At 33.2% G+C, this 26,014-nt stretch overlaps 1 protein-coding gene across 3 annotated transcripts in view; it reads right to left on the bottom strand.

Moving 5' to 3' along the window:
- Nucleotides 1-615: 615 nt before the first annotated feature.
- LOC136033161 (transcriptional regulator protein Pur-beta-like) overlaps nucleotides 616-26,014 on the bottom strand; it is a 123,038-nt gene continuing 97,639 nt past the window's right edge. For all 3 annotated transcript variants that reach the window (XM_065713828.1, XM_065713827.1, XM_065713829.1), the window contains exons 5-6: nucleotides 15,424-15,651; nucleotides 616-10,710 (exon numbers count right to left, since the gene is read on the bottom strand). In XM_065713828.1, the coding sequence (XP_065569900.1) occupies nucleotides 10,567-10,710; nucleotides 15,424-15,651 (372 nt within the window). In that variant the 3' untranslated portion in view covers nucleotides 616-10,566. The remainder of the gene's footprint in view (nucleotides 10,711-15,423; nucleotides 15,652-26,014) is intronic.

Here is a 26,014-nt window from a genome sequence, read left to right on the forward strand (position 1 = left end):
AAGGCTATACAGGCAAACCGTCGCTTAAACCTATAGGGCCCAAGTTCACATTTAGGACCTAAAGAATTGAATAAAACCCGAGGAGATAATTTCTCAATGAGAATTTTTTTTCCTTAAATGTGAAGCTGAGCCCTATAGGTTTAAGGGAGAGTTTGCCTGTACAGCCTTAAAACTTCTAATATACTTGGAACTGAAACTTGAAATAGGAGCTTGAAACTACAGTTGGGTTCTCTGATATGATGAATCTGATAGTGTGATTTTCATTAATTTAAGCAACAGTCATACAGGCAAACCCTCCCTTAAACCTATAGGGCTCAACTTCACATTTAGGACCTAAACGAATTGGATAAAACCCGAGGAGATAATTTTTCAAAGAGAAGGTGTTTTTTTTTGTTTGTTTGTTGTTGTTTTTTTCAGACACCCGAATCTTCATTTGACACGAATACAAAGATGCTGAAGGAAGTATGGAGGGATCTCAAGGCGAGTAGGAAGTATGGAGGGATCTCAAGTCACTTTCCATTCGTACACTTTTGAATGCATATGCAGAAGGAATAAACAATACAACAGGGACGTTTAACATCTCCAACAATACAGCTATTTAAATAATCAAACCAATCAAATATGTCAATTTTTTATTCATTTATTTTAAATTGACTTTAGTAGTGACAGACGCAATTTTCGACACAGCACAGAATTTTGAACTGAAAACAGGAAACAAAATTTAAAATAAAGTAAAGAATAAGAACAGATTAAAACAGGAGGAGAGAGGTCTTGCACCTTCTCGCAAATGAAAAAAGCGAATATCACTGCACATCAACTCAATACAAATCCAGATATTACCCATTTGTCAGCTTACAAATCAATTAGGCGAAAAAATCAAGAAAAATCATGTCAATTTCAAAAGAAACAAATGATTACAATTCAAACTATATCTTTCTAGCAGGACCAGTGGCGCACCCAGAGTTTGGATTAAAAAAAGGACCACAGTAGCAGTCAAACTGAAGCCACAACCTTTTAAACCTACGTTTATGTAGATTGAGGACAAGAATGCTTAGCCCCAATATTATTGAAGGATATGATTTATAATGCCCCAATGGCCTTGAGTGAATTTGGCAGATATGTTTGATGTAGAGTGAACTCTCTGAATGTCCTTGACATCCCTGGAATGAAGGACCTTGAGCTAATTCCCCGAATGCCTATGGCATTACTATTGCTACATTCAAACAAGGAGGGATTTCCCACATGCTAATTTTCGTATCTTAGGATTGGTTGAGCAAATAGAGATGAAGCTTCTGTATTTTCAAAGCTTTTATACTGATTAAGGACAATAATGTTTAGCCCCTCTCCTTCAAACCCATCCCCCTAAGTCTAAATTAAGTGTCCACTTGCCGGTTATATACTACGACTTTGAATGCCCCTTATTTGCCTTTGTAATAAAATAGTTTTTTTGGCTTTCCTTCAAGCAAGGCCATATCCAGGATTTTTGTTAGAGGAGAGGGTGGGGATAGGATTTAAGGAAGCAAACGACTGGTGGCACAAGGCGTATCCCTCCAAACAGATAAGATTAAGTTACCCAAACAGTTATAATGATCAAATTAAAAACAGAAAAATTATATTTAAAAAAAAAGATATCTCTCCTGTTTTGGTACCAAGAGCATGGTCATTGCTATTCAGGAGCTTTTCAGTTTTAGGAATTTTTACTTTTATGAAAAGATCACTTGTAATAGGTTATCATTTTTTAAGGGGAGGGGTGGCTAGAAACACATCTTTATTAGCTAAATATAATCTTTGATAGTAAGAATATAATTAAACTGACATACAATATTTTTACCTTTAAACATGTAGTATTTCTAAGTCAATTTTCACTTTTAAAGAGAATGAAGCTTACATTTTTCAAACAGAAATAATCTTTGTTATCATTTTCTATTTTAGATGAAAATTAAACAACCTTTTTTCGGTGTTTACTTTTTAGTTCTCAATGGTTATTTATTGCTCATTTCTATTATTAATGGAAATGAATCATGCATTTAACGAAAATGAAACATACATTTGTCAAAGAAGCATCTGCTTCCCAATAAGTTGGGTACTTTTTAGTTATTAGTCTTTGTTGTCAATTTTTATTATTGATGAAAATGAAGCACGAAGTTTCCAATAAATTGGCTACATTTTAGTTACTAGACTTTGTTGCCAAGTTCTGTTATTCATGAAAAGAAGAATAAATTTCTCATTGAATTGGCTACTTTTTAGTTATTAGTTTTTGTTGTCGATTTCCATTATTGATGAAAAAGAAGCAGACATTTCTCAATTAATTGGCAACTTTTTTTTAGTACTAGTCTACAAAGAAGGGGTTTTAAACTTATTTACACAGACAAGGGGGGGGGGGGTGTGCGGTAATGATTTTTTTTTTTTTAAACAAGATATGAGATAACCAATAATCCCAAGATTATAGATGTTGTTTGAATAAATAGAAAGCAATCTTAGCAATCGCTCTGGGAAGGATGGGTAGTGTCTCTTGTCCTTTTCACCCATCTCAGTGTGTGCGCCAATGGTATGACAGCATATATCTGAGCGAGACCTTCTAACAGCTAAAGCGAAAGACAACCGAGAAAATGATTAATGATTAATCATTAAATTAAATAATTAATTAATGATAAACAACACAGCCACTCAATTTTAATTTTTAAATTAAACAGATGCGTTTAAACTACTTTTGTTCCTATTGCGCACCGTAAGCAAAAAAGTGTCTTAAATGTCCCAAAGATTAAATAAATCATGAAACATAACCTCAAAATTTAACCAAGGTAAGCTATTATTTTAAAGAGGTTAAACGTGTTAACGCCCCCCCCCCCAACAAAAATAACAAAACATATAAGAAAAACAATACGGGAAGTACGACTTAAACATCAATTTTAATTAAAATTGGTTGTAGGCCAAACATTGAGCATATTCTTCTTCTTTGAGATAAAACATAAGACAAGAATTACAAAAATCTGACAATTTTATGGATAAATAGGGGTTGCTCTAGTTTCTTAAAAAAAAGTATAAATTCTTTCTTCTCACGTCCCGAAATTTAAATAAACTATTGTTTTCTTTCGCTTTTTTTTTATTCCACTTACGCCAAGAATGGACACATTGATCATCAATATATCCTTATCAAGTAAAATGCTTGTTCCTTTATATATATATATATTTTTTTTTTAGGAAAAACATAAATTTTTTTCATTGCCAAATATTCAAGTAGTTTTCCCCTAGACCCATCGAACCAGTTATTATCCTACAATTCATTTCAAAACATAATTATTATATTAAGCCGAACACCATGATTTAAAAATTTCTTTGACCCAGGTTCACAAGTTCGGTTTGGGTTGATATTCAAATCTTCGTTGGTATGTACAAAATTTCATTAGAAATTCGTTTTTATCCCCTAGCGGCCAATGGGTGAAAACTAAGCCTCATCTATATTCAATTTAAAAGCTCTCGGATTAATTCAACAGACTGCAGTCAGCCAATGAAATTGAGAAACGGTTTTCACACAATTTCATTGGCTGATTTTCCAGTTTGCCAGTAAAACACCAAATAGAAACACGGTTTAAGCCCAATACTCCTTCCGAATAGCTTTGATAAAAAGATCTCTCAGAACAAAATCAAAAGTTTTACTGTTTTTTGTTTTCAATGGAAACTAACTGATTTTAGTATACTTCAAATTAATCTGAGATCAAATTCAGACTATGATTTTTCAATGGACATTTTTAGGTCCATGTTGAAAATATGCAAATTTATTTCAATCTCATTATCTTTACTTTTTTCTCTCTTATAATTTTTTTTCTTGATATTTACCTTTACTTTCCAAATATTTCTCATATTTTTTTTCTTCCGTTTTACCGCCCTATTGTTAAATAGTTACCCAGATATTTATTTTTTCACTCTGGCATGTGCTACTGATATTTCAAGCTTTACTATCGTAAAAACTGTTTTGAAATATGCACTACTTACAAAAAAGACAAATCAGTGATTGCGATGTCCCAACATTGTTAGGGTTTTCATCCATTGGCCGTTAGGGGATAAAAACCAGTTTCTAATGAAATTTCGGACATACCAACGAAGATTTGAATATCAACCCAAACCGAACGTGTGAACCTGGGTCAAAGAAATTTTTAAATCATGGTATTCGGCTTAATAGAATAATTATGTTTCGAAATGAATTATAGGATAATAACTGATTCGATGGGTCTAGAAAAAAAAAAGCTTGAGTATTTGGCAATGAAAAAAAATTCCAAAAGAAATTAATATTCTCAGAAATCTCCCAAGAAATCAAATCAACATTAACCAAAATTACCAATCTTTTCGATAATTACCAATATTTTCGATAATTACCAATCTTTTCGACAATTACCAATATTTTCGATAAGATTCGCATATTTACAAGTATAATTTCCAGGGCCATTTCTGAGAGCATGGTTGTCTTTAAGAGGAAATCTGGGAAATTCAAGGATACTGAAAACACTGAGACAAGATCAACACGCTTGTTAGATAAGGTTGGTTTATAGATTCCATAGAGTAAACCAAAATAAGAAAATATCGCCCCAATTACAAGTGAATTAATTAGAACTTATTTCTTCACAAAAGTTTTGTAAATTACTTTGTTTAGTAAATATACTAAATCAAGTAAATATACTGATCAATTGCTTAGTTCCTATAATACCTTTATTATTTTATATAAATGTTCTTTAATTGTTTTTATAAATTAGTTCATAAGAACTAATTATAGGAGCTAGTTAGGTAAGTTCTTAATTTCCAACTGAAAAATTTAAGTGCCTATATCATGCATCTCTTCATTTTCATCCAACATCTATTTTGTTGACTGAAAAATAGAGGGTAGAGGTCTCCTGTGGTAAAATGACACCCACTGAACGGGACGACGATCTTTTAAATATTTTAAACTACTTGTCCTTACCCTTTCTACTTGCCCTTGCCCTTTCTATTTGCCCTTTGCAAACTACTTGCCCTTTCTACAAAACAGGTTTGTTCAGATTCTTTTCAGCTCCCACTGATAATTTTTTTTCTTTTTTATTTTGTTATTCTTTTTTTTCTTACATATAGACTTGCAGGAATCAACCAAAAATTATATTATCTTATTAATTCATTAAACTGTAACCGAAGAATTTTTTATACATTAATATATTAATTTAATATAAAAAATCTAGCTTCGTGCAAGTGTAACAGCTCTTTTTAAAAACAACATAAAAAAAACTCAATTTGTTGTTTTTAATTATTTACTGTTTTATTTATTATTGTTTTAATTATCATTAATTATTGTTTTAATTATTTACAAGTTGTTGTTGTTTAATTAAAAAACTCAATACAAATTAAGCTGGAATATATTGTCAAGAGCAATTAAAACTTGAAGAGCAAAATTTGTCTCGGATTAGCAGGGGGCTTATTGATAAATTAGCAATTACAGGACAAAGCCCTATTCTAGAAATTTTCATTTTTGAGTGGTGTTTTTGAGAAGAATAGAGACCAAATTCAGATATTCTAAAGAATATAACAGAAATAATTCTATTCTTTCTTGTCTTAAACTTACACTCACAACTAAATATAAAACATTCTCTTTGCAATAGTCTCTTTGCAATGGCCATAATTGGCCATTATAAGTTGGCCAATAAAATAATTGGCCATAATTGGCCAATAAAACCTCCATAATTGGCTAGATGTTACGCACACTTACCAAATGAAAATTCGTAGGAAGCGTAATCTTGTTAGTTTTAATTATCTACGGATCTTCTTCCCCAATAACACAAAATGAACATATCCACCTTTTCACTTAACGGTTACATATATATTAACAATCTCAAACAATAACTTTTTTTATCTAAAATCTAATATCTATTTATGCAGCTGTGCGAAAGACAATCGAGAGGGTCAATTAAACATGAAAAAAAACTACATATTTCTGTAGAATGTTAAGGCAGTAGCTCACATATTCTTGAAGACCCGTTCACAACAAAATTTACCTAACACTGGACCCATTCTTATCAAGATTCCAGGTGAATTCCACAGTTTTCAAGAATTTTCCCAGAATTTCAAAATTCTAAAGCTTCCGAGAGGTTTCGGAATTCCAGCATTTTTCACGAAGGAATCCAACGGAAGGGGGGGGGGGGGTACACCTAGAATTGAATTTCAGAGCTGGCTAGCGCCAGTACCAAAGTTCAAATTATTTGACTCTTTAGAATTTAATAAGGACCAGCCAATCAAAGAGCTTCATTGTAAATCCTTAGGATCCAAAATGGGTTAAGAATCCAGCAGGGCCATTTATGGCGCTCATTACGTATATAATTGTCAATGTTTCAATTGCCAGGTCTTTTTTAACAGCGACAGGTAGTTTAGTCTATCACCCAACCTTGCAACAAGTGAGAATGAATTTTAGGACTTGTATTGCCAAGCAAGGATCAATCCACTACGCTGTCGCTGGTTAATCGATCCTAAGCTGTATAGAAAAAAGTAAAAACAAAAATGTGTAGGAGTTTCAAACCCAGGGTTCCCCGGAGAGCCTGGAAATACATGGAGATTGTGCATTAATGTCACCAAATAATCTCCAATGGAGAAAGATGAAGAAAAAATGGTAAAAAAAAATCTGAGCTATTCTATCTGAGTAAATCTGAGTAAAATCTGAGTAATTTTATCTGAGCTAGTCAAAACTAGTTAATCAACTAATTCTTACTGTAAATGGGTCCAGTGTTAGCTAAATTTCACTGTGAATGGGCATTTTAGCAACCAAAAGAACTGTTTATGAAAATAAAAAGCGTTAACTACTTAGGAATAAACGATGGTTGGATAAACACTCAATAAACCCCAAGTAAAAGTCGGCTCTGTCGACACTGTGACATTGTAATAGTTTTAAATTTTTAGTCTCAGTTCGACCAATCAGAAGCTAGGCAGCTTTAGTCCGTGAACAAACAAAGGAGTTACTTCTTTTATAGACACTTTTTTCTACTAGATATTAAATGAAAACTAACATTTTTCCCAATTTTTATTTAGTTAGGAAAATTGTTATTTTTTATTAACATTTTTATTTCGAAACAGACATTAGAAGTAGCTAGAGAATCTAAACTCTAAATAACAATAAACTTTAAAGTAAAACGTATTATAGATAGAGAACGCTTAGAAATAAAAATATGTTTTCCTGTGAATATATTTTTTTTGATTAGACAACTGCTAAAAAATAATTAATTTCGATGAACTATAAAACCGAAACTTTGCTTCCAAATAGTCATGAGAACAAGAACAGTTTTTTTTTCTATTTACTTTCCAAATTCAAAAACTAAAATGTAATTAAGAATACAACATCAAAATAAGGCTCATAATGAAACAAGAAATAAAGATAAAATCAGTTACTGAACCAGCAATTTAAATAAGAAAATATGAACAGTAACTTAATTCTAAAGCGTCTATTTAAAAAAACTAAAATGCTAATAATTAAATAATTCAATCACTTACAAAAGAGGGCAACTTAATTCAGAAATTCAAATTTTACAAGATGACAGGGGCACTAACTGGAGGGGGGAATTGTCCTATGTAGATTTTATTGTCCCTTTGTGACCTAGTTTTCGCCAACTATATTTTTGACATTTTCACTGAAAGAATTGCTTAATTTTCAAAATATACCATTTTTGTGTCTTCAACAAAATATTTAAAAGAAACTCTTGCCCTCTCCATACATTTAAAAAAAAAGGGTGAAATTGGACAAAATTTACTTACAGGGGCAAAATTGGTACCCCTGTAAAATTAAGAAACAATTGGCTTTATGTGGATATTTGAAATCCTCCAACACACCAGATATGCCCTAAATTACTAGTATTACTTAGGATATATTGAATTTCTTTAGATTTAAAATCCCAACAGAAAACTGCTTTTGTTTATACTATAAAATTTAAACTGTTGACCATCTATAAATCAAATTTAGCATAAACTGACAAGACCATGTCAAAACTAACAATACTGTTTCATTAACATAGATTGAAAACAGTATAGTAGGAAAGATGAAATACTCAAATTTAACAAAAATCTCTTTTTGTTTAATTTCTTTCTTATATTGGAAAAATTTGACTTATTTTGACGCTATAACAATTGATCAGAAAAAAAAAAAAAAAAAAAAAAAAAAAAAAAAAAAAAATCGCATGGTTATGCCACATTCACAGATTTACTTTTTATCATAAAAATGGCAGTGGTTTGGCTGTCTCTCCCCGACGCGATTCTCCACATTCTCGCCAAAGAGCTAGTATATTTATTCACCTTCTTCTGATTAAGACTGTAAGGTTCGACTTGTCTTGTTTTTGGCATTATAGAACTGACTAAGTCAGATCTTCCTAATTTTATATGAGAATGATAAAAAAAGAAAAAAGTGAAGTAAAAACTAGAAAAGGATTATAATAACGAAAAAAAAATATCACTAAAAAAATTTTATAGTGAAAACTAAATGTTTAATAATAAAAAGATCTCATTCTTGATAGTTTTCATTGCTAAATTTTCCACAGCAATTCCAGTAAAGCAAAAAGACTTTATGATCTTTTTTCATCCCTAGATTTCGCAGAAGACCTCCTCCGAAATTACCTAAAACCAAAGTAAGTGGAGCGTAATATACAAAAATATTAACTAGTTTTCCCCATACTTCTCTCCTATGTCCAGAGTTTCGCTTGAAGAATTCTTCGATTCGATAAGATTATTTTAGTGAAGCGAACCTCTGGTCGCAGAAAATGGTGCAATGCAAAGTAATCTCAAGAGTTCTTAGAGAAAAGATATCGCTAAACGGGATTCGATGTTTCCTTACTTCTCATTTTCTTCATTTGTTTTCCGGTCTCACTATATAGCACGGACAATGAGAGAAATTCGGGAAAGGGCTTATTCGATTGCTGAATACTGAGATGTAGCACCCTTTTTTAGTGACGAAAAGATTCAGGGTATGCAAACACCTTGTGTTCTTGTGTCCCGCATGGCAGCAAACTCAATGCTGAGGTCTAGTTTGGGGAACGGCATTCTTACTCAGGAGCTCAACTGCATTAATCCATGAACATTTTAGGGTGAAACTATTTAGATAAAACCTTTAGCCTTAGGAGAGGAGTAGGGTGACAAAGATGCCTCTGAATGATATTTATCAAACAAAACAAGTATCTTCAATTCCCCATTGATCCCCCTACATTTTTGGTACAATACAGTTCGGTGCCTAGCTCTAAGGCGATATGTTGCCGCAGTCCAAATGCCCACTCGAACAAAATTAAAGAATATCCAACACTAAACGAAAGAAAAAAAAACAAGTACAAATACATTAAAACACACAAAAATAAAACACCCTCACAACAGAAAAAGATGACATCATCATGACATCATGATGATCATCATGACAACAGTGTCCATCCACTACAAATCAGTTAGTTGAAACATAAAATAGTATATACAGCCTAATTACGATTATAGTAATGGCATAGCCGGCCTAGACAATTTGCTCTAAAAAATGAATGCTACACAAAATATAAAATTAAGTGTGACATTAGAAGATAGTTAAGACTAGAATTAAAGATGTCGAATTGAAAAAGTAGACTGCAAAAGAAGTGCTTAGAAAATCAATTCTAATATCTTAGATCTTAGAAAATAAATTCTAATATCTCAGATCTTCGAAAACCAATTCTAATATCTCAGATAAATTTTCCTTACAAAAGTCGGACATAATATCAAACTAGAGATTATGAAAAAAATGGACAAATTTAGTCTGGTTGCTCATTTTTTTTTTTGTTACTTATTACATTAAGAAAGAAAGAAACTTGAATTAAACAATAGGGACTTAACATTAAAAAAAAAAAAAAAAACTTCGCAAGCCTTCTTCCATATTACCTGGACGTGTTGTACGTTTTTTTTTTCATTCTTTACAACCATTTTTTACAATACACATTTTGCAAAAAACCTATACAATCAAAAAGATATTCTTGCAATTCCCTGCTAAGCTTATTCTCATTTCTGATTTCAATGTTGTAATATATCGGGTAGTAGAATTATCTCTGAGAATTTGGCAGAAAGTTTTCAAATTTACAATTTTTGATCACAATATCTACAACCCCACTCCTAGATTTGATACCAACTCAAAAAATAGTGGATAGCAACTATCATGATGTAACTATTTAAACAATTCTAATGAAAACGATGAAAAAGTCGCAGACGCATTAAAACTATGCTAAAAAAAAACAGGACTCGCATTAAAACACTATTTCAGTTTAGCATATGCGTCAGACGCTAAATAGAATACCAGATCGCAAACAGCTAGCCACCGGGTCATAAAACAGTATTCCCATTCATCAATAAAACACAACTCGTACCTTTTTTTAAATTACAAAAAAGAAGAATCACAGTATCATTCCAACCTTTGATGTCACCGGGTAACATAGTGTGACCGGGTCACCGAGTACCCCAGAAATAAACCTTGTCAAAGACGTATCCACATCAATACGATTATCTAAACATGGTGTCCTTTCAATTTGAAACAAGGGAGGGGGCCTAAAACATCTGCCATTTTGTATCCTACATACTCTCAGATCCAGCTGTCCGTTGCTGTTGCTGAGCCATTTCTTCGCTCATCTTGTCACAATACTCGCTGAAAATGTCCCGAAATTTTGACCAGGATTTTTCGGGGATTGTGATTGCAGTCCTATAGTTCGTCTTCACCTAAATTAGTGAGAAAGTTTTAGTTTTCCTGTTAACAGCCTCTTCCACAAATTATAATAGTAAATATTTTTCAGAAAAGGACAACGGTGTTACAAGTTATATTCAAATTTATATATATATATATATATATATATATATATATATATATATATATATATATATATATATGACCAATATGTATATATATATATATATATATATATATATATATATATATATATATATATATATATATATATATATATATATATATATATATATATATATATATATAAGCCGTTTTAGTCTAGTGTGTTAGTATCTTACGAATGAAGTGGAAAGCAAATCAGCCAGTGCCTATGACAAATATCAAACATGCTCCCTCCACCTCCATTGGTTGATTTTGCTTTCCAGTTTGTCTATAAACAACAAATCAAAATAGAGCTTTGGGTTTGTCAATGGTATGATAAAAGTAAATCATCAGAGGTTTGACCTTTTAAGCACCTTTGACGTATAGGTCTAATGAGATTTCCATGTCTAAATATGGATACATGATCAACCACATTTTCAGGTATTATATTCTAGACATATCCATACTCATACGATAAAGACTGTGCCATCCGGACATGAATTCTAGACTTCTAGACATAGGAATTCTAGATAGATATTCATGATTTTTGGCCATAAATTCTAGCCAAACATGTGCATAAGCACTAATATCAAATATACAAGATAAACATAATGCCGGCCAGACATGAATTCTAGAATGCATCCTGAACTCTAAAATGCGTTCTGAATTCTAGAATTCCAGACATACACTCCCGATTCATATATTCAGGTTGGCCTGCACACAATTTCTGCCTCTGTATGTGCCTCGGGCTTGCATTCAGGACCTTGATTCAAGAAACACGGTCATTAGCAATTACAGTGTTGAGAGAGAAGATGAGAAATACTAAAGGAGAGTTGGCCAATTGGAAAATTTGCCAATTTGTCAAGAGAACGCTTAACGGCTTTATAGCTCGTCCCCCCTCATGTGTTTTTTCTGGTGCCACTATGGATGGTTTTTTTTACCATGTCGGAGCGTGAACAAATTCGGTCTTTCTTCAAACTTTGTAAATATTTTCTCCGTGTTCCTACCTAGTCTCGTGACCGTTATATCACCAAAGGCTACGGAGTTTTTGAGATATACGATAAAATGGATGTATTAGTAAGCAGAGTCAGACAGCGATCTGAAAAAGTCATATATTTTCTCTTGGGTTGAATCAGTCGTTTGTGAGCCATTCCTAGTGTATTTTTAGTGTGACGAGAAGTGTTTTTTTATTAAGTTTATTGGTGTTTTTATTTGTACGTTTCTTTCTCGTTTTTCATTTTATCTCACTCCATACTCCTTTAAGTACATTTTTGTATGTTTAGAGGTTTTAAATATACTATTATAAAAAGTCTAGATAGGATACATTTTCATGAATTACAAACATAAATAATAGCTATACATGTATATAAACACCTCAATTAGATTTAGAAGATATGATATAGATAGTGCCAGAACAATTCTAGAGTGTCTTCTGAATTCTGGACATAGAAAGTCTAGATAGATATTCATGAGTTCTAGACATAAATTCTATCCAGACATCAATATGAACACCATTATTAAAGGTAAATGATAAAATCAGTGCCAGCCAGGCACGAAGGCATTCTCGATAGATATTCGTGAATTTTTGAAAGAAACTCTAGCCAGATATCTACACGAACATCACTATTAAATATATTTGATAAACTTGATTCCATCCAGACATTAAACACCAACAAGCTCCGATTCAACAGGCCACTTCTAGAAAGCATTTACATCGCTGTCGCTCTTCCTTAATACCCCCTTCAGAAAACTTCTCACTAAAGCTGACCAGAACAAAATTATATCAATATATAGTTTTTCGAAATAATTGCATCATCTGCCTCCGTGATAAAGGAATATCACGTTACAAATCGCGTTACACGTTATCACGTGTAACACACAAATCGCGTTAAAATCACGTTACACGAATATCACGTGTTAAAGGAACATGCAAGTTACTGCCAAATTAAAGTCGCTGATACAGACGCCGTTGTCACTAAACGAATATCGAAGCACAAAAGAAAAGCCGATTTATTCGACTGATTCAATCTGTTCATACAGTGATTTTATTTGCAAGTTTATTTTTATTTTATTTTTATTCTTTTGATTTTCCGTCAGAGTAGTTGTTTTTGTTACTTTTCTGCTCATTCAGCGATTTTATTTGCAGCTTTTAATCTTTTTGTATTTTTAGATCTCTTTTTCGTTTTTTTTTTTTATATCAGTGTAGTTGTTTTTGCTACTTTTCTGTTCATTCAGTGATTTTATTTTATTTATTTTATTATTTTATTTTCTTTATTTCCCTCAAAAAATGAGGAGTACGCTACAATATAATCTAAAGAAAAAACAAATGATAACACTTACAATCAAAACCTATCAAATATTGATCCAACCCTTAAAAAAAAAAAAAAAAAAAAAAAAAAAAAAAAAAAAAAAAAAAAAAAAAAAAAAAAAAAAAAAAAAAAAAAAAAAAAAAAAAAACTTGCTAAATAGATTAGCCTATAAATCATGAAGAGCCAGAACTGTTACTAAAAAACGGAAATAAATTGTGGCCTAAAAGATTAATTTCCGCCCTATCTTCAAATGTTTTATATTTCAACTCTTTTTCTTTTTGTATTTTTGGATCTCTTTTTTGTTTTTTTCTGTCAGTGTAGTCGTTTTTGCTACTTTTCTCCTTAATTTCTTAAATTCTCCGTCTTGTTGAGTGTTGATTTGACGGGTACTTCAATAAATGAATTAATTTATTCTAGTATTCTAGACATAAGGATTCTAGATAGGTATTTATGGAATTCAAAAAGAAATTCTAGCCAGACATGTATATGGAAACCAATATTTACTACAAATGGTATAGACAATTACAAAGGAAGCTTTCCGATTGTAAAAATCCGCCATTCCCATTATTCTAGGATACTAGACTAGAACCGGACGCCTGATTGCTTCAGCTTAGCAGCGAATATTTGGAAAACCAAGGAACTAAGAAATCCTACGGATTTTGGCCTACATGAACGGCAAATTTGATAATAAAACGCTTAAACTAGTATATAACGCGGTTTTGCATCACGGAATTTTAGCCAGGGTAAAGGGCCATTTTGACAATAGAACGCTTAATCTACTATATACTACAGTTTTCGCACTAAGAAATTTTGGTCAGGGTAAAGGTCCGTTTTAATAAAAGAACGCTTAATCTACTATGTACTGTGGTTTTATTTTATGGAATTTTGGCCGGTGTATGGGCCAATTTGATAAGAGAACGCTTAATCTACTATACACAGCAGTTTTCACATTACGAAATTTAAGCCAGGATAAAGCTCCAATTTAATAAAAGAATGCTTAATCTACCATGTACTGCGTATTTTGCTTTACGAAATTTTGGCCAGGGCAAGGGCCAATTTGATACGAGAACGCTTAAACGCTTCACCTGCTATATACTGTGGTTTTGCTTTACGGAACTTCGGCCAGAGTAAGGGCTAATTTGATAAGAGAACGCTTAATAAAATATAGACCGCAGTTTTCGCATTACGGAATTTTGGCCAGTGTAAGGGCCAATTTGATAAAAGAACGCTTAATCTACTATGTACTGCGGTTTTTGCTTTACGGAATTATTGCCAGGGTAAGGGCCAATTTGATAAGAGAACGCTTAATCTACTATGTACCTCAGTTTTCGCATTAGGGAACTTTGGCCAGGGTAAAGGTCCAATTTAATATAAGAATGCTTGATCTGCTATGTACTGCGGTTTTTGCTTTACGTAACTTTGGCCGGCATAAAGGTCCAAATTTAATAAAAGAACACTCTTAATCTATTATGTACTGCGGTTTTTGCTTTACGGAATCTTGGCCAGGGTAAGGGCCAATTTGATAAGAGAACGCTTAATTTACTGTATAACTCGATTTTTATATTACATAATTTTCTTTTTTCACACCTAATTGGAACTTTTCCTCTCCTCTGGCATACAGCAAACCTGATTATTATTATTCAGGTTTGATGGTACTGCCTTAGTATCCCTAACTGGATTCATAATGTTTCCCGAAGTCATGGTACTCTTAATATTTCATATAGAAAATATATCGATCTTATAGACCATACGATTATTATACGATCTTATATTATATATTATAATTATGTTATATTATATATTATAATCATATCATATATTATAATTATTATGTATATTATTATAATTATTATAATTGTTATTATATAATTATTATAAATATAATAATTATAATACATCTTATAATTATATATTATAATATATATATTATATACATATTATAATTATAATATATAATAATAATTATATATTATAATTATGCGATCTTATAGATTTGCAGATCAAAGTAATAAAATTGACTATTTTCCGAAGGTTTGCTGTCCTTAACATTATTAGTTTTTGACGGAATGATCGGAAGAATAATTTAAATGTTTTCGCTGTTTAAAAATGAAATTCTTTTCTTTTGAACATGTTTTTCTTTTTCTTTTTTCCCTCTACAGTGCTTTTGTCTGTACAGAGGCTCGAACATAAACAATGACTATGAGCATATAAAAGATCTAAAGCCGAACTGGCCAGCCATGACGAAACAAAGAAATGAGCCTGAAAATGAAAAACAGGTCATTTCAGCTAGTATACCTCAGAAACACGCATATAGATGCCTCTGTTGTTCTGTCCAATGTCAAAATAGAAATTCTTATTTTCAACACGCATATGCCTGCCTTCAGGAAGCTCGCCTTTAAACCCACCATCGTCTGTACCGAATTCTTCCAATAAATCTGTCAAGGCGTCTCGGAATTCAATCATGCCTTGAGCAGGAATCGCAATTTGGGCACGAGGCCCTCCGCGGGCAATTGTCTGAGACACCTGAAATGGGTAAACAGAAATGAGTATTTTAAAGGATAACTGTACCCTGAAGGTTCCAAATATAGCTACTCTTGAAGAAGACAGAGAGACATAAAGCCCCCCCCCCCCTCACACGCTAAAAAGGTGATATTTGGGTGAATTGTCACTCACTTTATATTTTCATACCCAAAACTAGCTTGATTTTTTTTTAGATATTAGATCCCTTCTTTTCTTCAAGCATCATTCAGGACACATCCATAGGCTGAAAGACAACAATATATTTTTTATAAGTGTGTATTCTCCTCATGAGCCCTTGTGTTGGGTGGTCGCCTTTGAACTATTTGTTTGATTTATAGTTTTAAATATTCGGTATATGACGACTTATACTTACTTACGACACGACTGCCTGTCCATGGATTATTCTTTACGGTTGATTGTGTATGGTTATGCTGTTTGACCTATGTAATTGGATGGATGAGCAGGGTTAAGGCCTCGTTCAAGTACTTATCTATATTAATTACAAAAGTAGGAAAACAGTCTTCCTTTCTCCTTCTGTCTCTCTTTTTTGTTTTTATATTTTTTGTTATTTATCGTTTTTTAAATTATTTACTAATATTATTTATTAGATGTTATATATTATTTATTATTTCTTATAGTTTATATTTCTTCGGTCGTGTGGTGTGTTTGTTTCTGTGTTTGTGCTGTTGTATTGGTGATTTTTTTTTCCTACATATATTATTTTTATATAACATATATTCTATTAAATTATTATTTATATAATAATTTTTTTTCCCACGAGACACATTTTAAAAAATATAATCGTAATTAAAGACTAACCTAATGACTTGTGCAAAACCCGTAGCCAAGTATTTCCCATGGAATAATATATATTAAATTCTATATAATACATGTGTATTATGTTTTAGTATAAAATATATATATTAATCCATAAATTAGCATATATTTTTTTCTTTAATCTCAATTTTGCCAACTATGATCGTTTGGTATAAAATAGAATATATTTATTCACTACAATAGCCGGAGCTAGCATTAGCAAGTCATCACAGAAATAATTTGTACCTTCAAAAACACTCGCAGGAAAATTTAATCAAACATTTTATTAATCATAAACATATTAATCAAACATTAAATATCAGTCATGTCAATATTATTAAAATGACGGGTAAAATATGGAACACATGATTTACGATATCTATCAGTACTATAGGCTGAGAAAGTCAGTAACTGTGGACAGTTCTTTTTTATTTGTCGGAGTCTAGTAACTGGTCCTTCGGTTGGGGGGCTCTCAAGGTTGGGTAGTAGACGACAATGAGTTGGGAAATTCAAACAATTTAGTCCAAATCCATATGTTAAGCCATGTCTACAACTATCAAGTGAGTCCAAATTGAGTTGCTTTAGTACATCCTCGTATGTTGAGTAATTTTGTCCAAATATAATTTTTACAGCTCTTTTTCGTATCGTCTCAAGTCTATCTGTTTGATCTTTTTTCAATTCCGGATGCCAGGCAGGACATGCATACTCAAGAGAAGGTCTAACATAGCTACAATATACAGACTTTAAAACCTCAGTTGGCATACCAAATATTTTTAGGTTGGAAAATGAATGTAAAAGCGAGGCGCCTTTTTTAGTCAGATAGTCAACGTGCGAATTCCATCTTAAATCATCGTTAAAAAGTATCACAAGTATTTTAACAGTTTTCTTTGTTGGCAGTATGGAATTATGAGAGGGTGGTTGTTACCCTTTAGGAAGGAAAACGTCATATAAGAGCTCTTAGTTTCACTGACCGTCAGTTTTACCTTTCCTAATTCAGCTTTTAGATCATGATAGATTTCGATCAAGTCAGACTGTTCAGTAGTCGGAGGGCTTAGTCGCAGTGATAAAACAGTTAAATCATCAGCAAACTCAAAACGCTCACGAATCGTTGTTAAAATACGGTTAAAAACAATAAGAAAAGAAAGCGGGCCTAATTTAGTACCTTGTGGCGAACCACAAAAAATATTTACAAATTCAGATGGCTCATGATCAGGGAGTTGAACACACTGAGATCTTTCAAAAAGAAAACTAGCGAGCATTCGTACAACAAATGGACGGGCACCTATAGCCTTTGCTTCTTCCACAACTACATTATGATCAAGACTATCAAAAGCCTTAACTATGTCTGCAAATAATGCATCAACATAGACCCCATTATTTTCTAAGTGCTTAAGGATAGTATCAAACAATGCAACTAAATAATGAACAGTACCATGGCCAGGATCTAAATCCAAATTGGTAGAGCAACCGCACAGCAGTCGAAAGTTAAAAAAAGTAATCTGTATTGGGATTCGTCGTTCAACTCGAGAACATTATGTAGCCAACGATGGTGGGAAATCTATGGTGTTCGCAATTCTACAGGGCTCAAACCACTGTAGATAAATTTTGACGGAATAATAAAACTCATTGATATTTGGCTACTACATTCTCGGCGCGTATACAAGCTCCTCCCTTTTAATCTACCATCAGCGGCCCCTTGTATATTTGTCAGTCACTGAATAATGGTGCGAATTTGCATTCATCCCATCACTTCATTATTTTGTATGATGGGTTATAAATAAATACATACATAATTGGGAAAGCAAAAAGAAATGTTATAAGCCGGCGAAGAGGTTCGCTACTGTCCCATCTCACATGTACGACTTAACTGATTGGCCTATCCGTGATTTCTAAAAGAGGGGGGGGGGTGGATTAAATTATAGCAAATACAGAAATTCATAGTGCTAACTTCTAATCAACACTGCAACAGAAAAATACCCGGAATTTAAAATACCCATAAATAGATATAACCATAAATACAGAAAAATACCCATAAATAGTCGGATATGGATTCACGATATGGCAGGACTATTTGAAATTTGCCACAAAGTGTTATACCACACAAGGTCAAACTAATAGTTTTAGCACAGATTTCTATTAGGCTTCACAATAATATGTGGTTTTAGGTAGGAATATTGCACCACAGAGCGTCAAAATTTGCCACAAAGTATTATACCACACAATAATATGTGGTTTTAGGTAGGAATATTGCACCATAGAGCGTCAACACTTTTTCTGCTTAGTAAGGAAAAATATTCCTTTGAATTTTTCTTCTTTGTGCTCGTTTTTTGCCATAAAAATGTCCTTCGAAATTTGATGTACGACCTTTGTTTTTCTTCTAATAACTGGTGGAATAGCCCTATTCAAGAAATTGCCAAACGTCTGTTAAGAGCTGTCTGTCTTGAAATTCTTAATGAGTTTTCAGAAAACTGAAGGACATCAAAAGAATTGTATTTATATTGTAAGAAGAATATAAAGTAATGCTTGTTGTTATTATTGCTGTAAATAGTCTGCCACAAACTTGCATATTACGTAAGACTTCTCTTCAGAAAGCACTTTTTTAAAACTCATCAAGTTAATCCTCACGATTCTTCTCATTATCTTTCCAGTTTCGGGTTTAAGTGCAATTTGGTATAAAACTTAAAACGTTTCAGAATTGTGTTAAGACTATTTAAAATTATGTAATCATTCTAGTTAGGAAGTTTATTGTCAGTTACTAAAAACTTCTTTTTTGGTCCAGGGCATATTTGGAGCCAGAGCGAGGGGGTATGACCCAATCATTAGGTCCATCAATGGTCTTACTTGCACAGTATGCTTTAGCTTAATTATCATGCACATTTCTAGGATTTTCTTTTCTCAATAAAGGGAGGGTGTCGAGTTTTGTATTTTGATTCTTTACATTCAGTTTTCGTTTTAGCTGTCTTGCCATAATTAGCTTCGCTTTCTAAGAAAACTGTCCTCGCTTAGGCTTTGAGCGGTAGCTAACATAATTTTTTTATGCCCCTTTCTGTTTTTGAATCTCTTTGTGGAATCCTCTTCGTTTCTCACAAGTTGCACAAAAAACATGAAGTTTTGTTCATAACGCTATAAAAGATCCTCAAGACCTCCGGAGGAAGTTGTGCAATTGACGTAATTTTTTTCTTAGCTATTGATAAATATAGTGTTGCCACTTCTATTTTTCTAAGATTAGGGTTTTCTATCGGTCCAAAAGCAGAATTTCGTGCGACAATAATTTCCTTTTCAAAACGAGAAAGAAATTCGCACAAAATCATCATCTCCGTATAATGGGGTCCTCGTGTTATTTTTTTCTTTAACCCCACCTTCTCTCCTATCAGATATGTCAAACTAAAAAATAATAGTTTTTTATTTTCTAGCAAAGATACATGAGAGGCAAACCTAAAAACAAATACACATTTTAGTGGTATATTCAAAAACTTCAGGGGCTTTACGCTAGAAAATCCCGCTCAAGAATATTTATCCAGTTTGTTTACCGGTAAATATATAAAATGGCACTTCTTACTGCCGAGTCTATACAGTCTTAGACCTTTGCACAATTTCTAGAATATTTCTAAAACTTTTTTCTAAAGGGAAACTACAAGGAATAATACATTTTTAGTGATATATTTCAAAGATTTAAGCCGCTAAATTTTACGATAGATTTTCCAGGGCAACAGAATGGCTAACAGTATGTGGCCGGGAAGACATTTTGGGAAAAACCGATTTTACTACTTATATAAGGAAGTATGCCGTTGTATGCAACCGCCATTTTGGTCCATCGGACCTTGTTCGTGAGGAAGAGTTTCTTGACGGAAGACATCGAAGGCCAGACGCTGTTTCTGCAAACAAACTGTGTTGTGAGGAAGGAGTCCAAGACCTTAAAAGAGGGTGTCACAGCAAACTTAAGTGATTCTATGGTTGCAATTCCAAAAAGTCACAAGCTGAATGAAGTTAATTTCACTTTCGTTCCTGCCTTAGAGACCATCAATGAAGAAGAAAACGTGTCCCATTCTTCAAAGATAGCTGATTCTTCTAAACAAAGTAGATTTTTGCTGCCGCTTTCTAGCTGTTCCTTCGTCGCAACTGGTAATTTGAATCCAGAAGTTCCCCAGAAGGACTAAACCGGGTATGCCATTCTTTCAGACTGGGTAGAGCTCATGAAATCAGTGATGACCTTGCTAGACCGGGAAGAAGGAGGCTTTTTCTTGATGGCGGCAAACGCTTCTACCTCATCTAACCAGTTTGATGCAACTCCTAGAATAGGAACAACGCCAAAAAGGAAAGGGCTCTGTACCGAACAACTCACCCTTGCCTAGAAAAAGTTAAAAGGTTGTTTGACGAGCTGTCTCAAAACTCAATAGGTGGAAAATTAGGGATGGGGGACAGGGTAGAAAGGTGCAGGGAGCAGTTTCCAAGCTCGAAGAAGACAATGATACAAAGTCAACTTAGGTATACTCCTCGCGAAGAGGTTTAGACAGAACATCAAGAACCAAGAAAAAATAGTATCGAGATGTCATGCTAGAAATTGCAGAGTGAAACCAAAACTGAAACAGCTTTTTGAAGCTATCAAAAAGAAAGGATTCTTGATGTAGCAGACACCCATCTTACTGGTTTTACACCAAGGATGATCCAGTCTGAAATTCGGAGAGGAAAAAACGTCTATCATATACAGAAGATTAGAAAAAAATCGCTTGGTCGCCCTACTTCAATTCACCCTCAAAATATGCAACAATAATGAGAGCTGCTCTTTTTCAGATGCCTTCGGTTCCGACTCTTCGTAGATATTTAAGAACACTCGAAGTGCGAAATGGCTTAGTACGTATTCCAATTGCTAGAAGCTAAACTTGAGACACAAGCTGATAGATATTGCACATTAGCTGTGGATGGCATATTACTGAAACCTGGATTAACTTACACAATCGATTTAGGGATGCCATTACCAGACTTGGTAGTGGTGGAAAGTACGTACAATTTGCAACAATTTTCATGTTACAAGGCATTACGGATAAATAGAGGCAGCCAGTTGGTTAATATTTTACTGAGAAAGGGCCAAAAGGTGACCAGCTGCTAACTTTGATTAAATAATGTGGTCAGCGGTGTAAAAATATTGACTACAAGTCAAGGCTTTGATCTCTGATCAGAGGGGAAACTTCAGGGGACTTGTAAAGAATCTTGGTGTCAGTGAAAAAAAAACACATTTTTTGAGGCCAGTGGAGAACAAGTATATTACATTTATGATCTGCCCCACTTATTGAAAAGAGTCAGGAATAATCTGCTGAAAAATGTCATTGTGTTTGAAGATAGCTAAGCGTCGTGGGTTGATATTATTAACCTTTCTAAAATCGATTCCCGTTATAGAAGCATGGCTGCCCTACGCCTTAGCCCGCATCACGTGTTTCCATCCAATAGTGACAAAAAGAAAGTAAAATTAGCAGCTTAGGTTTTCAGCCATTCCGTGTGCTCCGTACTTAGATCTTATGCCAAGAAATATGTAATTAATTCAAAGGCAAAAGGCAGTGCACAGATTTACACCTTTTTTGACAAACTATTTGACAGTGTCAATGGAAGCTCTTTTCTAGATCCAAGATCTCACCGATGAGGTCTTTCAGGCACTTCATATTTGTATTAGTCGATCTAAGGCCTTAGAACTTCAAGTACCAAGAACAGTGAACATGAAATCTGACTGTTTGAATTGGTTAAGTAGAAACTTGCACAGCCATAAGTATTTTTAAAATGTGGGAACATAGGAAGTTCAGTTTTTAACGAAAAAGATCTTCATATTCAGTTATGTATGAGACAGAAGAAATATTAGAGGAAACTCTCCGTCTTCTTCTAGTTCAGTTCAAAAAGTCGAAAGGTCGATTCAGTTCAAACAATGAAATATCCGTTTTTATCAACTGGCTGAAAACCACCCTCGTTACTTGTATTCTTCTTCTTCTTTTTTTTTAAACCTAGCGTCGCGTATAACCAGTGTAGTCTTAGAAACGTGTCTACGTGAAGTAACCAGGGTCGCATCCGAGACTGTTCGGAGAGAGGCAAAAAAAAGCTTTACAAATCGCATCAAAATTTGTTTACGTGTGTTTTTGCTACTTTAATAAGAGCCAGACGAAAATTTGGGGAAGAGGGTTCAAATCGAGTAACCCCCAGTCCTTGGATACGGCCCTGGAAGTAGCCCTTGTATTTTCGCTTCACCATTAATTTCATTCAAATAATAAAGTCTGTAGCTCAGCATAATAATTCATCAGTTTCTATACGGAAATTCCCGACAAATTATTCACCAAAGCAGACTTCGTATTGATTTATAATTCCTAAAATTTGCAGAGACGCGCTTCCACCAAAATTCTCGCTTCCCAACTGGACCAGACGAAGCCCAGAGTTAGCAACAAGAAAATTTGCCAGGATAAAATCGATTCCTTGAAAGAAGCAACCATTAACCCGTGCGAATTATGAATTACATTGTTTCTAGGGAATTGAGGTATTGAAGACATGAAAATGATATCTTATTGTTTGAACTAATTAAGAGAAAACTTGCGCAGTCATATGCGTCATAAAATTTTTTTTTGAAAAAGGCGGGTGTTTAATTTCTTAATGAAAAAAAAACCTTCATGTGCACACATTGTTGATAAATTAAATCAGTGAAATTGGGGTTGAATCAAATTTTGAATGAGGGTTTATTTGTTTTTCTATGTTTACTGGACAATCCCTTTGGACAGCAGCCATATTGGGCAGCACACAAGAGTATTATGTTATAATAGTTTTGTTCCATAAATAAAAAAATAAATAAATAACGAAATTAAATAAATATATTTGTGAGAAAAATTCTAACTTTAGCCTAAAGAGCGGGATATTGACGAGGGGACAACCCATTTCATATACAGAATAATTCCATGTTCGTTTTAAGGATTAATATTGCAATTGAACGCCCGTTTTTTCTATCGAACACCCACCCCTTCTTAAAGATTCCGTAGAGTTTGCTAATTTAAAAATTACTACTTTTACTAACTACTTTTACTTTACTAAGAATTACTTTTACTACCAAGAATTTACTACTTTTGGATTGAATCGAATTTTTGACGAGGGTATATTTGTTTTTCAACGTTTACTGGACAACCCCCTTTGGACAGCCTTGAGTCGGGCTCTTGGGCAGCCCAGAAGAGCACAATGTTGTTATGTATGTTGCAAATATTTTTTTCAATAAATAAAATAAATAAATAAACGCGATTTTTGGCAGTAGATGGTGCCATATTAAAATCAATTGAAGAAACTCACGCAGTCATATATATATATATATATATATATATATATATATATATATATATATATATATATATATATATATTATATATATATATATATATATATATGTATATGTATATATATATATATATATACATAATATATATATATATATAATATATATATATATATATATATATATATATATATATATATAATATATATGTATATATACTATATATATAGGATTCTAGGACTCTTGTAAGTTGGTTTTTCTTATTTGTATTGCTGAGGACAGCCCTTGGACATAAGGCCGAAATATTCATTCTAATTTATTTCCCACTGTCTTAAAAAAATTCCCTATTGTTCTTCTTGTTTTTGGTGTTTGTCACGGAAAGATATTGTGTTTGGCTAAGAAAGTTTCTTTCTTCTTACAGTGCAGTTTAAAATTTGAAAACTGAGGATACTAGGAAAAAAAACGTTAAATAAATGTCTCAGGTATCTCTATTTATATATTTCTTAATCTCAATTGCCTCTCTAAAAGGTTCCGGTAAGCCTTTTACAGTAGATATTAAAGTTGCCTAATCAAAAAGAACTAAATGATCAGGATTTCAAAAATGTGGAGGTCTAAGGCAGAATTAAAGTTGTCATTTTTATCTCACGTCCCAGGGATTTATCTATTGGTTTTTATGGCACTTGGTATCTACAAGTGACATATAGCGATCGCAAACTCTGTCGGTCGGTCTGTCTGTCCCGGTTTTGCTAGTTTAGGCACTTCCAGGTAAGCTAGGATGATGAAATTTGGCAGCCGGATCTGGAACCAGACCAGATTAAATTAGAAATTGTCGTTGGGACGGTTAAATCGGAAAAATTAGAAAAAATGAGGTTTTTTTTTACTTACGAACGGGTGGTCGGATCTTAATGAAATTTGATGTTTGGAAGGATATCGTATCTCAGAGCTCTTATTTCAAATACCGAACGGACCTGTTGACATTGGGATGAGTTGGAGGAGGAAACCGCAAATCTTGGAAAACGCTTAGAGTGGAGACATCGGGATGAAACTTGGTGGGTAGAATAAGCAAATGTCGTAGATACGTGATTGACGTAACCGGACTGGGTCCACTCTCTTTTGGGAGTTAGGGGGTGGGGTTCAGTGCTTTGGCGATATACAAGTCCTAGCATCCTTACCTCAGCGAAGTTCAACCAGGACTGTTATATAATATTCATTATATAATATTCAAATATTCATTTTATTTTGTTTCCCACAGTCTTAAAAAATTCCCTATTGTTCTTCTTGTTTTTGGTGTTTGTGATGGAAAGGCAGTGTGGTCTTCGTCGTTATTTACGTCTTTCAGTGAATGTTACGAATTGTAAATAATAAGTATTAGAATAAGAGCGATACTTCAAGGATTCCTTGTTGGATTCCAATTTCTTGCTGCATACACAGCAACTACCCAACTAGTGAACAGTACCCAGTGAACTGTACCCGGTACCCAGTGTCTGCGGTTGTCACAGAAAAATTCTGAAGTCATAAAAAATTGCACTAAAGACTTATTTTTCTTTTAATTTGTCTTTTTTTACTTTTTATTACGACTAACAAGGGTCACTCTTTATTTATCATCTATTATCATGGCGTTCTAAAATATGATGATTTTCAAGCTAGAAATTCCCAAGAATTTCAAAGGTAATTTATCCTCCCCCTCCCATTTCTAATAGGTTGAGTATTACCTTCCAAACTTTAAACATACATTCCTAAGTTCATAGCTTTCACACTTTCAGGCAATATCCGCTTAGTGAAACAACACAAAACACGGGAAGGGGGAGAAATAGAGCTTCGTAGGTTCAATGCCTTTTTAAATCTTATTACAAAGGTAAGCTAATTTCAACGTTAGTTCCCAGAAATATATGATGGATGAAGAGGATTTGGGAGGGACTGCAAAATCTTTTCAGGCATACAGCTAATCATCTGACGTAACAAATCTGACGTAACTAACGAAAAGACAGAAAACCTCTATCTCGTTTTATGGTGGAAACTTTAGCTTTAGAATAAAGAATTCTTTAGCTAAAGAATCTTTGGCTTTCTAAGAGTTAATAATTTGTAGCTTTCTCTACTTTTTTCTGAAATTCTATTTGTTTTTCTTTATACATCTTGTTCCCTAGGATAAAATATTTGCGGAAAGCTTCCTATTGACTACATTGCGAAGAAGGTCCCGCATTTCATTTCTGGATAGTATAACAAATTATCAATTATTATAGGATTTGGAAAAGTTTCCAGATT

This window comes from Artemia franciscana, chromosome 11 (genome assembly GCF_032884065.1).
Source record: "Artemia franciscana chromosome 11, ASM3288406v1, whole genome shotgun sequence".
Taxonomy (NCBI): domain Eukaryota; kingdom Metazoa; phylum Arthropoda; class Branchiopoda; order Anostraca; family Artemiidae; genus Artemia; species Artemia franciscana.